Source organism: Musca domestica, unplaced genomic scaffold, assembly GCF_030504385.1.
Source record: "Musca domestica strain aabys unplaced genomic scaffold, Musca_domestica.polishedcontigs.V.1.1 127, whole genome shotgun sequence".
NCBI lineage: Eukaryota > Metazoa > Arthropoda > Insecta > Diptera > Muscidae > Musca > Musca domestica.
Genome location: NW_026712167.1, coordinates 17583 through 33317, shown reverse-complemented (window position 1 = coordinate 33317; position 15735 = coordinate 17583). Strand labels below are relative to the sequence as shown.

Here is a 15735-nt window from a genome sequence, read left to right as displayed (position 1 = left end):
AACGTACCACTAAAAGCAATGGACCCACATCGAATTTTTCTATTCAAAACAATTTTAACGTTCGTTTTCGTTCCATTATAGTACATATTTCCAGAACCATCTCCATATCTTAACCACAGATACCAACAGTGACAATCATATTAAATTTGAGGATTCTAGTTCTATTCCTTTACCCAATACAAAATTTAGTACTTTTCGTAAAAATTTAAATTTAAAAAATTTCCAAAACCACTTCCATATCTCATTTCCAGATAACAACAAACACTTCAAGACCAAATTTTGAGGACCCCAGCCCTATCCCTTCTCTCAATTCCAAATTTTGTACTTTTCGTACAAATTTAAGACGAATTTCCAAACCACCGCCAAATGTCAGACACTGATACCATCGGTAATCAAAACATGAAATTTTACAATTTTATCTCTATTTCTTCATTGAATATTATAAATTGTACCATTTAGTATTTTTCGTACAATCATAGTACACATTTCCGAAAACACATACATATGCCCAGGCTACATATGTATGAACAACGAACCCAACACCAAATTGCAGATTTAAAGCACTATATGTTCACCTAATACCAAATTTAGTACCATTTGGTACTTTGCGTACAATTATAGTACACATTTCCGAAACTACCTCCATGTGTCTATGCTACGAATGAAAAGCGACCCTAAACCAAAAATCAGACTTCAAGCACTGTCAAGCACATATGTTTATCAAATACCGAATTGTAAAAACTTTAGCTCCATTTAGTAATTTAATTCTCAAACCTACCACCTAAAGCGACCCAAATATAAATTTTCAAAATTTCAGCTTCACCCATTCACCCTAAACAAAATTGTACCAAATATAGTACTATTTATCGTTTTTCGTGCACTTGTAGTACATATTTCCAAAAAGTCACCACTTTATCATAAACCTTCCACCAACGAGACCCCAACACAAAATTTCCATATTTGAGTTATATCCGTTCATCCTAAACCAAATACTTCCAAATTTAGTACCATTTAGTACAATTCGCACACTTAGTACACATTTTCAAAACTACCATCATATATTAAACTTATCATCCAAACTTGATTCTCATACCGGACATCGCTAAGTCGACATAGAATTCTATGCTGATCAAGAATATATATACTTTGTGGGGTCAAAATGTATATTTCGAAGTGTTACAAACTGACTGACAAACTTAAGATACCCTCCATACTATGGTGAAGGATATAAAAAGGTAAAATTTTAACCAAATATTTGTGTGGAGTAAGAGTCTCTAAAAATATCCTTACCTCCACAAAAAATAATAATAAATGGGAAATGTAATAATGAACACTGGTTTTTGGACAAAAAGAAAAATCGAAAATTTTTTCTGAGTAATTTTTTTGACATCAGTGGGCCCAAATTACTTTAAAAAAGTATTTCTTTCAAAAACGAAAATAAAAATTAAATCTCGGAACGAAATGGGATAATTATCGATAAAATTCGCTGAAAAATAAAATTGTTCCTTAGTCCATCATTCTGCTCAATAAATATATTATGATTTTGATTATAAATATTTCAATACAACGTCCTATAATACAATAATCCCTACACGACATACCAATAAAATTTACCATCTTCGAAGAATTATTAACATAAATCAGAAATTAAAAACCCCAGACAGGCAGCCATTAAAAAGAAGAGAATTTCCAAAAAATCCAAAGAGCATTGTCAAGGTTCAAAACACCAACACATTAAGGATTGTTTTTCTTTTGCCAAAATTCATTATTCGTCTTCTAGAGTTTATTGACTCTTTGTGATGGGAGTCATAAGACACTGTAATATTACCACATAACTTGTCTTTATTGTTGCATCTTCCTTTGATACTTTGGCGGACACAGAATGACCATGCCAAGGAAATTCTGGAGTGTGAGAATGCTTTTAATGGTGGTGATTGTGTTTTTGCGGATGTGCCAATGATTGTTCATAATTTAGAATGACTTTATTATGTGGATAAAATTTTTGACACTTATGATTTGTCATTGGGAGTTTAAGGCAAAAACATTACGAAATTTGGGAATATTTGTGGAATTGGGGTTGAAGGTGGGGCAAGTGTATTATTTTATTTTTCGAAATAAATTGATCGTTTTTTAATAACACCCACTTGCTTAGTTTATACAAAATTTTGTACATGTATTTAGATTCATAATATATAAAAATATATTATTTAATTCTCATAAATTATTTTTTTTAATATATTCAAAAAAAATATATTTTTTTTATAAATATATTCAAAATATTTTTTTATAAATATATTCCATATATATTTTGTATAATTATTTAATACTAATTCCAATCTTAAAAATCTTACTTTCCTTTCAGGTTTCTTATCATGTCGGCAAGTCTTGAATCTGCTTACCATGTTCGGCTTCATGCTGAACTATGCCCTGCGGGTAAATCTGACCATAGCCATTGTGGCAATGGTCAAGCCAGAAAATGCCACCAAAGGTGATAGCCTTGCGGGAAATCTAACAACCATTACGACTACCACAACAACGACAGTGGCGCCCAATCTGAATGCTAGTAGTAGTCCTCCACTAGATGATGAGCTAGATGATCGTTTCTCTTGGGATACGTATCAACAAAATTTCGTTTTGGGTTGTTTCTTCTGGGGTTACATCTTAACTGAGTTGCCCGGTGGCCGTTTGGCTGAATTAATTGGTGGTCGTCGTGTCTTTGGTCATTCCATGTTGTGGGCAAGTTTGTTGACTTTGATCACACCCTTGGCTGCTCATTTGAATTATGTTCTGCTGATTATTGTTCGTGTCGTCTTGGGCTTTATGTTGGGTGCCTCATGGCCAGCCATACATCCCGTTGCTGCTGTTTGGATTCCGCCAAATGAGAGATCGAAATTCATGTCCAATATGATGGGTAAATAAAAATTTATATAAAAATTTAAAATAAAAAAAATTATAATTTATTTTTTTTTAATAGCCTCTTCCCTTGGTGCTGCTATTACCATGCCTATTTGTGGTTTCCTGATTTCTGTTGCCGGCTGGTCCAGTGTTTTCTATGCAACTGGTAAGTTAAAAACAAAAATATATACGACTAGTAAGTTTCCGCTACATCATCAGGAAAAATTCCACCTTTAAGTTTTAGATTCTCAAAATGCACAATTTGCTCAGTTTGACAGTTTATTTAATAAAAACTTCATAAAACGTACTAAATTTTCAGATTATCAAGGATTTATTTATTTAAGTTTTTCCTTCTTCGGAAGAAAATAATTGGAGAATTATTATCTTTTACGCCAAAAAGTGTAAAAGTTTAAAATCTTCAATTTAGAAGTTAACCGAGGAGGTTAATAGTAAAACCATAGCTCAAAGTTTCCCTAGAAACCAGCAGCGACCTCCATAACAAATTTCAAAATTCCATCTCTATCACAACACCCAACGGCATATTTTGTGGTATTTTGCACTTTTCGTACATTCATAGTACAAATCATCCGAAATTATCTCAACCACATACACCAACAGTGACATCCATATCAAATTTCAGGATTTCAGCCCTTTTCCTTTACTCTACTAAATTTAGTACTTTTCGAACAATTATATAGCACAAATTTCTAAAACCACCTCCATATCTCAATTCCATATACCAACAGAGTCCCCAATATCAAATTTGAAAATTCCAGCCCTATCCCTTAACAATACCATATATAGTACCACATAGTACTTTTCGTACAATTATGACACACATTTCCAAAACCATATTCATATGTCCAACCTACACATGAACAGCGACTCTAATACCAAACTTCAGAATTCAAGTACTATCTGTTCACCCAATATTAAATTATACCAAATATAGTACTATTCAGTACTTTTCGTGCACTTGTAGTACACATTTCTAAAACCACGTTTCCATTAGAAACCTATCAGGTACACATTTCCAAAACCAACATCCTATATCAAATTTTATTTTCCAACCTTTACTACGAATACATATATCCTGCACTCCATCAGTGACTCTAATTTCAAATTGTTACTCACTCCGTTTGCCAAATACAGTTACTTTTTTGTTACCCTTTAGCACCTTTCGTACTCTTTTAGTACGAAGACGTACCAAGACTGACCCTCGTGCAAAATTGCAAGATTCTAGCTTTAGCGTTTCGTCTGGGCGTTGATTCTAAGTCTATCTAAGTTATTTAGTTAAAAAATAAAAACAGGTAAAAATTACGCTAAGTTTGGCGGGTGGATCTTTATATTTCCTCCTGGAATAACTTTAATATTAAACAAATCTGGTTGAAATTCCCAACAATTTGGGGTTTTAATTTTTTAGAACTCATAAAAATTTTTATATTTTATTTGAGGAAGGATCCTCAAAATTGCAAGAACTGGGTCCAAACGTTATATGGGGATTACTCTTAGACCTATACCTACATGGATACAAGGATGTTTCCAACCTATTAACATTTATAAAATCAAATAACAGCCCCTTCGGCAAGGCAAAGGAAAAGTCCGCTGTATTTAATCAACTGACGTCAATTATATTTGTATCAATCAATATTAGTCAAATAAAACACAGGTCAATAATTTAAATATGAAAGGAAACCAAGCTTCTTGGCACAAAAAACAATTTAAAATGTTTACACACGTTTTTATATTTTTGGCTGAAATTTTCAAATATAGCAACTGCACACATGGAATATTTTTGCGGAAGTTTCCCCAAATAATTATAGATTTTAATAAAACAGCTGTCCAAAAGTTATAGTGTGCAAAAATATGGGGTGATTATTATGACTAATACAAAAAATACACATGTTATGATAAGTAAGATTCAAAGACAAATAAACACCTTACTCAACACAACTTTCTATAATTTTGTTCATAACTATATTTTAATCACGAGACGTGTAGCAATTTACCCCAAAATATTTCACTATGTGTCTCGACTGAACTAACTACTCTATGCAAAGCTACAAAATATAGGCCAAGAAAAAAATTGTGTCGATTATGTTCTTTGTTCGGCTATTTTTAGTTCGAATTGGGTACACGCTGCCGAGAATCTTTCATTTTTGTCTTTAACAGAAATGTCCACTTTTCCATCTATTGAATTTCCGCAATCATTTACAATCGATTTTCGATTTCAAACTTTCCAATCTCAAGATGACTAAAATCGAGTTTAGATTTTTGATTTGCCGTATTACCATTAAAAATTTAATTGATGTTGGCTTTGGTGACCCTTTTTTATGGAGTCCATAGTATAAAGACGTTTAAAGTTGCATACTATTAGGCTAGTATAAAAATGGAAAAAGGAACGAAAATCTTAAATTGAAACTCGATTACAGAAAGTCGACTATTAGTTTTGAAACGTTGTGGACTTCTGCGCTTAGGTTTTTTTCAATTCCAACAGCGGTTATAGTAGGGGACACATTCCTATCCATTTTACTCCTTTTTTTACCCAAAGAAACATTTGCTTGCTGTATAACCGACATTTAACTTCCTTCTTATTTTGGCCAAAATCACCTTGATAGGTGAGAAGTTCTCAAAATTTTTTAAAATTCTTTTAAAAGTCAAAATTGAGAAATTAAACGATAACAACTTTATCCAATACCTCCCCCACAAACGGTCAAAATTTTGAATAATAACTGTTATAAACTGTGAAATAAGAGTCCAATTATCTTCAAATTTCACACCAACACAAGATTTTGTATGAACAATAGAAGGAACCGACCACTCTTTCAGGTACATCCCCGAAACGGACCAAAATTTGATATAAAAAACACCAATCAAATGCGAAATAAGCATCAGACTCTCTTCAAATTTTACCCCTTCTAATATTTCTGCTAACAAAACATCTGGTGTAAACAACAGATATAACGGCCCACTCCTCCTCACCCACAGAGGGTCAATATTTTGAATAACTAAAACGGTCATAAAATACCCGATTCTCTTCAAAACGGTTAAGGTTAAGTCAAAATGTATTTTTATAGGTTCATCACCCCACTATATCTCTTTGGGACAGCTGTTGATAAAAATCAATAATTATTTGTGGAAACTTCCGCAAAAATATAGTTATATTTCATCATTTGAGTGAAGAAACGAAACGTGTGTAAACACTTTCAGTTGTTAATTTAATTTGTATATTTAGTTGTGTTTGTTTGACAATAAACGTGGTTTCGTTTAATATTTAAATTAATTAAATTCTTGTTTGTTTGACTAATATTAATTAATGCAAATATATTTTCTATCAGGTGATAAAAATGAGCGGACTTGTCCTTCACTTTTCCCTTTTGTTTATTTGAATTTAAATTATTGTTAAGCAATAATTTGATATAGTAAGGAATTGATTATAGTTTATTGACCTATTGGTAGAATAACATTGGAATGTTGGAAGAATAACATTGGGACTACGATCAGTATCTATTTTTTTATTATTTAGAATTAACTCTGCTCTGGACTTGCATTTTCAGGTCAACGGACAACTAAATTTTAGAGTACCTATTTATATTCTCAGAATTTACATTTTTTATAATCTCAAAATTTTTGTTGAAAATGATAACCTAAAAAAATTGGTTCAGTTGACACATATGAAATCCACTTAATTATTTTAGGAAACTTCCATGTGTAGTTACAATATTTGAATATTTAAGGAAAATATAGAAATGAGTGTAAACATTTCAATTGTTTATTTAATTAATATCAAGATGGGGTGATTTCTTATAATATTTAAATAAATTAAATTGTAATTTATTTATTTTTGACAAATATTAAGTGATACAAATACATTTCTCGTCAGATGATAATTGTTTTTAAGTAAGGAATTGATTATAGTTTATTGACCCATTGGAAAATATATTGGAATTAGAACGAATTTCTGGGAACAGCATCATTTTATGTAATAATGTAATGTAAAAAGAAAATGTGTGGAAAAAGCCCACCGGTAAGGAAATATGAAATAATTGTTCTAAGCTTTCTTCTTCCTACATTTTTTCATCATTTAGCTCAATTTCGGTTTTTAATGTCTAAAAATCTTTAATTTTGAAAACACCTGCACCGAGATTTTATCTTGCTATTGCTTTAAAACGTACCCTTTCAGTTTTTCCAGTTTCTCATATTTTTCTTTTTATTTCAGGTGCCGTTGGTCTCATCTGGTCCGTTTTGTGGTTCACCTTGGTCTATGAGACACCCGCCACCCATCCACGTATTACACCCGAGGAAAGACGCGAAATTGAAGAAGCCATCGGCACATCAACATCCAAAAAGCGACCCAGCTATGTACCATGGGGTGATTTGTTCTGTTCTCCTGCCGTGTGGGCCATTATCATTACACATGGCTTGTCGGTATTTGGTTTCTTCACTGTCATCAATCAATTGCCCACATTTATGAATCAGGTTTTAGGTTTCGATATTAAACAGGTAAAATTAATTGATACTACAAAACAATCCAAATTAAATCAATTAATAATTGTTTTATTGTATTATTTTAGAATGGTCTCTTCTCATCGTTGCCATATTTGGGCAAGTACATTATGGCCTTCAGTTCTTCATGTTTTGCCGATTATTTGCGTCAAAAGAAAGTTTTGAGCACAACAGCAACAAGGAAAGCATTCACAACGTTTGGTAAGTTTTAATTATTAGAATTTTTATTACTTAAGCTATGAGTTGTAAAAGTTTTGTCTATAAGCTCCCGGTTTGGGTTTAACCGGACCCCTAAACTGAGAAACGTTTCTTGTAAAAGTTGAATTATGTTGTGTTTTTTAACATTAGTCACGTGGCTATAACGGCCAAAACATGCCACATTTAAAAAGAGGCTGTTGGAACCTAGTGTTTTTTTGAGCGAAATATGTTTCACAAAGGGTTACAACATTAAATAATCATAACTTCATTCCAATATTTATATCAACTCTGGATCTGGTATGAAGATACGACAGAACGGACAACTGCTGCTGGTATTTCTTAAATTGTTATTGCCTTCTTATAGCAGGTTATTGCTCAGTGAATAGGACGAGCAACGTATCAAATTGAAATAAAGTTTTTATTGGCAGTATATGTTTGGACGGAACACGTTGCGGTCTGTCATCACGATCCAGCTCATGTTAGTCCATTAATGGTGTGATAGATTTTCTTCAAACTTTTCCAAGATCAATATTTTGCAACGTTAGTATCTATAGTGAACTATATCTCCCACTCCTTGTAAATTCTTTAAAAAATCGACGCCTACGGCTTTTCGGCCTTGGAAAAAAATTCTTAAAAAAAATGTACGCCTACGGCTTTAAAGGCCTTAGAAAAAAATTCTTTAAAAAAAGGCCTTAGAAATATTTAAAAAATCGACGCCTACGGCTTTGAAGGCCTTGGAATAAAATTCTTTAAAAAAATAACAGCTTACGGCTTTGAGGGCCTTGGAAGAAAATTCTTTAAAAAAAAACAGACTACGACTTTGAAGGCCTTAGAAGGAAATTCTTTAAAAAAATCGACGCCTACGGCTTTGAAGGTCTTGGAAAAAAAATCTTTAAAAAATCGACGCCTACGGCATTGAAGGTCTTGGAAAAAAATTCATTAAAAAAATCCACGCCTATGGCTTTTCGGCCTTGGAAAAACATTCTTTAAAAAATCCACGACTACGGCCGTCCGGCCTTAGAAAAAATCTTCTTTAAAAAAATCCACGCCTACGGCTTTTCGGCCTTGGAAAATATCCACGTTTATGGCTCTGAAGGAGTTGGAAAAAATTCTTTAAAAATAATCCACGTTTACAGCTGAAAATATCGTAATATTCCATTCGGTAAATATTGAAAAATGAGCTCGGGGTAAAGCCATTGGAATTCCAAAAGGTGCAAGATATTACACCGCAACAGAAAGAAAATAGACTCCAAAGAGCTAAAGAGGAGCTTCGCTTGGCCGAAAGTGGTGAACTGCCGAATTTGGTTCTCTCCGATGAGAAAACATTCGTTGTCCAGCAGTTTGTAAACAAACAAAATGATCGTTTTGAGTTCAGCTGAAAATGTGCATCTTCGCTTGGCCACCAGAACTCAAGCGCAGGCCATGGTGATGGTGTGGGCCGCCATAACAGCAGATAGTCGCTCTCCGCGAGTATTAATCGACTGTGGCATCAGAATAAATGCCGAATATTATCGCGAAAAAATTCTGGAGGGTGTATTAAAGCCTTGGGCACGAAAACATTTTGGCCGCAGACCTTGGACATTCCAACAGAACTCAGCCTCATCGCACTCAGCACGCGCCACCCAAGAATGGCTACAACGTGAGGTTCCTCGCTTCATTTCCAACGCACAATGGCCACCAAAATCTCCGGATACCAATCGGTTGGACTATTGTGTCTGGAGTATTTTGAAAAGCAAGGTTGGTGCTAAAAAAATACTAAAGTGTCGATCACCTCAAACAAGCGCTTCGCTGGGTATGGCCCAAAATACTTCAGAGCAACATTCGGATAGCGTTTGACAGTTTCATTTGGCCGTTTGAAGGCCATAATTCGTGCCAAAGGTGACCAATTCTAACAAATCTAAACTTATTCTAAAATTTGATGCCATTTTCGACATTTTTGCTTCCATTCAATAAAATTTAAAATAAATGTAAAAACTATGGCGTTGGACTTTGTTGCAGATTTTTATCTCACTCTGTATACCCCAGCCTGAATGATGACACTTCTTCTTCAGGTCCCAAACATTTTCCCGACTCTCCACATTAAACATATTTTCGCCAAAAAACCTTCCAAAAATGTCACATTATTTTTAATTTTGTTGAAATTTTTTCTCTTTTTAGCTCTCACCACTCCCGGTCTGTTGATGATTGCCCAGGTCTTTTTGGGTACTGAGGCAGCATGGTCGGTGACAATTTTCACATTGGCTCTGTTTGCTCATGGTGCTGTGACGCCCGGTTATTTGGGTAATGGTTTGGATATTGCACCCAACTTCAGTGGTACCATTTTTGGTTTGGCCAATACCTTATCCTCCTTTGGTGGTTTCCTGTCCACATGGATGGTTGGCGCTCTGACCTATGAAGATGTAAGACAAAAATATTCCTCTATTCTAGAAATAGAACAAAAACAAAAAATTCATTTTATTATCCATTTTAGAAATGCTATCATCAATGGCAAATTGTGTTTTGGATCTTGGCCATTACCTATATCTCGGGTGCTGTGGTTTATCTAATTCTGGGCACTGGCGAATTACAACCTTGGAATAATCCACCAGAACGCAAAAAAGTTTCAGATGTGCACAACGAGGAGGGTGTACCACTGAAAAATTAATTAAACCCTACAACAGTACCGTGAATACAAATTAGTGATAAGTTTCATTTTTTTTGTCATATTGAGAGCGTGTATTTTTTCTTTGTTCTTTGCCATTTTCTTTTAATTTCTTATGTATTATACATCAAACAAACAAATTAATTATAGTTTAACAAAGTTTTAGATGGTATGGAGTAAGTGAACATAGTAATTCATGCAGGGTGCTCTATTCTAATGAAACAATTAAACAAAAATATGTGTATACTATAGTTAATTAATGTATGTATGTGTATGTATTTATTAGCCACAATTATTGCTACTATATTATGTATATGTACTGTGCTGTTTAAGTTTTAAGGGTTCAAAATTGTTTGAATTCAATGAATCTACTTTTGTAAAAGAAAAGTATAACCTTGGTGGGAAATAATCTTCAATGTATTTTGTAAAGTTAATTTGCATTTGATTTGATTGATTTACGTGGTTGGAATAATTTTGATAAGGTCGGATTTCATTAAGTATGAGGGCTCGATATTGGAGAAGAACTCAAGGCCAGTTCATGTATGTGGAAAAAAAGAAATGCGAAAAAAGTCCTTTTTATGAGTGGTTTTAACATTTATTTTATATTTATTCAATTAAAAAAATCAAAAATTAAAACAAACACCTATCGATTTTTTTTTTCAATTAAATTTTATTTTTTTTATATTAATTTGATTGAAATCAACACGTAAATAATTGGTTTTCTTATTTATTTCGACGTACATCAACAATTTCTAAATAGATTTTGCCCCATTTCTAGAATTTTCTTCGATCGACCTGCATTTAAAGTTATTCCAATTTAATATGAACTTTGAATTTATTTCCTATCCTTATATTATGCACAGTACAATAATTATTTTCTTATATAAACAAATTAATTCATATTCATAGTAAATATTAAAAAAAATCTCTGTCTTTCGAGAAATCCCACCTTAGAAAATATGCAAAATGTTAATAAAATTCCCAAACTTGCCCAAAACTTTTTTAGATTTTACAAATAATTAAAGAAAAATAATTTACACATTAATAGAAAGACATTATTATTTTTTAGTTAGAATTATTTTATAATATACATTTTTCTTAATTTTCCAAATATTATTTTTCACATATTTTAAGGCTTCCGAAATTTAATATTTTTATATACAAAACAGAACATGTTTTTATTTAAGGGGAATTAATATAACCCAGGTATATTTTTGTGGTATATGCATGAGTTAAAATAACATTGTTCTTATAAGAAATAATTTGTCAATTCAGGAGATTCAATTATTGGATAATTTATAGAAATTATTTAGTAAAGAAAATTCTTATGATATACTCCAAAATGTTTCGGATTTTATACAAATAGCTTAATTAGAACACAAATTCATCTGTTTATAACGAGATTTCAAAAAAATAAAAATAATAATAATAAAAAAAAATAATAATTTAATAAATTAATTTATTTATAACCAATTCGAAATATTTTGTGCAGCCCTTACAATTTATTTTACAAAAATAAAAAAAACGAAAGTAGCTTATTTTAACTCATACCTTTTTAAATATACCTTGGATGGAACTTGAATATTGAAAATAATTTGTAATTTTCTAAATATTTTTATTTAACAGTACGTTTATATATATAAGGGTTAACCCTCTGGGTTTGGATTTAAATTGTCATATCCATTACTTTTATGTCAAGTAAATCCTCTCAAAGTAGGTTAACCCTACAAAAAGTTCTAACGTAAACATTTCATAAAAATTTGCCAAAAAGTGGGTTTATATGTCTTGTCAAACAGCAAATTGAAGGAAAATTAAAAAAAATAAATATCAATATCTTTGGTCAAATAGGAAATTTAATGCCAATTTAAAATTTGTTATTTTTTTCATAACCCCACTTTTATTTTATTCTAGTTCCGCTTATTTTTCCCCTTTCCCCCAGCCAAAAGGGATATTATCATTATCATTTTTTATTTTACAGTATTGAAACATATTTATTTTGTTTTAATAGCTGTTTTTCTGTTTTACAATATAAAAAAATGTTTTAATATAAAATCTTACATTTTCATATATAAGATAATTACAATTTTAATAAAAAAAATATTTTTTTGTGTGTATACGTTTAATTTTGTAATATGTTTTAAATAAGCATCACTTAGTTTTTGTAAGATATGTGAAATAGAGTAATAGATACAAATAGCTCTGTTGTAATGCTAAATTAAAATTAATAAAAATTATTTTAAATAAAAAAAATATTGCAAATTGACATAAAAAATAATGAAAAAGAGATAGACTAGCTTGAAAGTGCTGTCATTTGGTATTTGGTGAAAATAAAAAAAAAAAATAAGAAAAAAAGTCATAGACTAGATTTAAAGCAAGTCTTCGAGATTTTTAAATTATAACATATTTTGTTAAAAACAAGTAAAAAGTTGAAACTTCGGCCGGACCGGCCATTTGGAAAGAATTTGGTAATTTCAAAAAAAAAAAAAAAAAAAAAAAAAAAAATCCGTTAAAATATGAAAAATATCGAATGTAGCCATTATATTAGTGTCTATACGACGACGTGGACCTGCTTAGGCAACTTTAGTCATAAGCCATTTCAATACTCAAATGCGAAACTTGAAAAAAGTCGGTGAATAATGTAGTTAAAATGATCAAAATACGGAATAATAGGTTGGTACCATGGGGTCTACACCAAAACGTGGACCTGCACAGACAATTTTCCGTCATAGGCTGTAGTATCCATTACGAACTTCATATACGAAATTTGAAATAATTCCGCTGAATAATGCGCTAAAATCATCAAAATACGGAATATCGGGAGGTGCCGTTAGATGGGGGCTATGCGAAGGCGTGAACCAACACGGATAATTTTCTGTCTTAGGCTGTAGTATCCGTTACGAACTTCATATACCAAATTTGAAATAATTCCGCTGAATATTGTCGCTAAAATCATCAAAATACCGAATATCCGGAGGTGCCGTTATATGAGGGCTATGCAAAGGCGTGATCCAGCACGGATAATTTTCTGACATAAGCTGTAGTATCCATTATGAACTTCAAATACCAAATTTTAAACAATTCCGGTGAATAATGTCGCTAAAACTATCAAAATACCGAATATCGGGATATACATTTATATGGGGGCTATACGAAGACGTGGACCTGCACGGACAATGTTCTGTAATAGGCTGTGGTATCTATTAAGAACTTCAAATACCAAATTTAAAATATTTCCGGTGAATAATGTCGCTAAAATCATAAAAATACTGAAAATCGGGAGGTACATTTATATGGGGGCTATACCAAAACGGGGACCTGCATGGCCCATTTTCAATACCTGCGGACATAATATACATTTGAGCTAAATTTTATCAACATACTTCATTTCGTTCGGAAGCTGGAGTGATTTCCACAGGCGGACGGACATCGTTAAATCGACATAGAATTTTATGCTGATCAAGAATATATGTACTTTGTGGTTTCTAAAATGGTATACCACCCATACTATGGCGGAGGGTATTAAAAGTTGTTATTAGATCTGTAAAATTTGCATATATGTCAGAATATCATCCTACATTAAATACATTTTGCAAGGATATTTTTCTACTTTTAAGATTTCAAAATACCAAATTACACCACTTCGGCTGGGATATGTGACCTGTTTTCGAAAAGTGAAATTTTATTAAAAGTACTAAAATACGCTTGAAGAGGTCGCTTGAAAATAGAGGTTGAAACCATCAAAATATCAAGCTGGATGTTCATATCAAATGCGGTGATTTGACGCCACCAGTCAGGAATGTATGTACTTAATGGGGCCTGCGGTGAATATTTGGATATCTTCTATTTAATAACATTTGGAGGCTCATCATTTTCAGAATTATAGAATTGTTATTACATCAACAAAGCCAAGAAAGGATTCCGAAAGACAAAGATTCGGAATGTTTTTCAATCGCCGTTTTGGAAACGGTCCCATAATTACTCAGAGATGAAAAAAAATCGTAGAAACCGATCATTTTCCCAGTCCCCTGATACTGATGAAAAAGTCATCAGCTGCTGCTTCTGGCCAGAGCTTATTCTTTTTTAATTTAATTAATTTGTTAATTTTAATTAGTATTTTTTATTAAAATTATTTCAATAAATATAAAGTAAAAAAAAGTATATTAAAGTTTGTATTTATTTAAAATGAAGAAAGTAGAGAGAATTAGGGTGGGTAAGTATTTCGAAGGACATATACGAGGTAAATTAGTTGATGACGTCACGGTTAAGTTGAAAAATGGTTTTCTTGAAATATACGAAAATACCAGGCGCCCAGAATTCAACAGCAGGGCTATTTGTCAAAATGAAAAATGTGAAATAATTTTTTGGTCTGGCAACACCATACAATCGAAATTTAATTTGCGCCTGAAAGTATGCTTTGGATTTTGACAATTATGTTTGGGGAATTGCCAGATCAAAATACAGAAATGACAATACCGTAAAATACGAAAAAATAAAATGCGCCTGAATTTTGATTTTTTAAACACGGAGTTGCCAGACCAAATTTTTTAATTGTTTTTTTTAAAGCTACTTGCTATTTGATTCTGGGCTCCTGGTATTTTAGGGAAATTTGAACAAAATCGGGTTTTGGTTTACGGTGACGTCATGAACCCAGACAAAATGGTTTCAAATTGTTTGAACAGACTCACCTTTGCCATTTTCACATATTATCGCAAATCAAACACACATTTTTGTAATTTCTTTATTTTTTTATTTTTATTTAAAAATTTGTATAAATAATATAAAAAACAATTATAATCATAGGTAGACAATAATTGTTCGAGTGTGTGATTAAGATTAGGAAATTTATTCTCTTTGGACCAAACGTCCTTGAAAATCCAATAGTTTTAAATTGAACTGCCGATTCTTTCAATTGACTTGGGGCTGGATTTTTGTTCTATTTTATTTTCTTTATTTAAGTTTTTATTGCACATTGAGGTCCTGGCCTGGACGAATCAAGATTTTGTTTTATCACAAATTTGAGTCAATAAAATAGGTTCAAATAACTGGTGTCCACTTGACTGACAGTTAAAGATTTCTGGACCCTATATTGTACTGTCTGAAAAAAAGGAAAAAAAATCTGATTACTTATTGCTTGGCTATAAATATTACCACACCGGAATGTGAATCGATTTTGGCCATGTAAAAAAAAAAGAATTTCCGAACTCTACCTCAATTATTTTATTACAATAGATAATTTATGCTGGTCATGAATATATGTACTTTATGGAGTCTACAATTGTTATTTCGATGATTTCTGAGCTCATATACATTCTACACTGTGCTTCAAAAAATTGTTCAAAATAAAAATCGGAATTAATTATGCTAGTGATTTTAAGAACGAAATTAGTTAAGCAAAAAATGCCGAGACGTATTTGTATTATTTTTATACCCTCCACCATACATAGTATGGAGAGTATATTAAGTTCGTCATTCCGTTCGGAACTCATCGAAATAAT

At 31.9% G+C, this 15735-nt stretch overlaps 1 protein-coding gene across 1 annotated transcript in view; it reads left to right on the top strand.

Moving 5' to 3' along the window:
- LOC131800717 (sialin-like) overlaps positions 1 to 12490 on the top strand; it is a 58525-nt gene extending 46035 nt beyond the window's left edge. The window contains exons 3-8 of the mRNA XM_059118398.1: positions 2363 to 2911; positions 2975 to 3061; positions 7115 to 7398; positions 7470 to 7602; positions 9757 to 9998; positions 10070 to 12490. Coding sequence (XP_058974381.1) covers positions 2363 to 2911; positions 2975 to 3061; positions 7115 to 7398; positions 7470 to 7602; positions 9757 to 9998; positions 10070 to 10243 — 1469 coding nt within the window. The 3' untranslated portion in view covers positions 10244 to 12490. The remainder of the gene's footprint in view (positions 1 to 2362; positions 2912 to 2974; positions 3062 to 7114; positions 7399 to 7469; positions 7603 to 9756; positions 9999 to 10069) is intronic.
- Positions 12491 to 15735: the final 3245 nt, after the last annotated feature.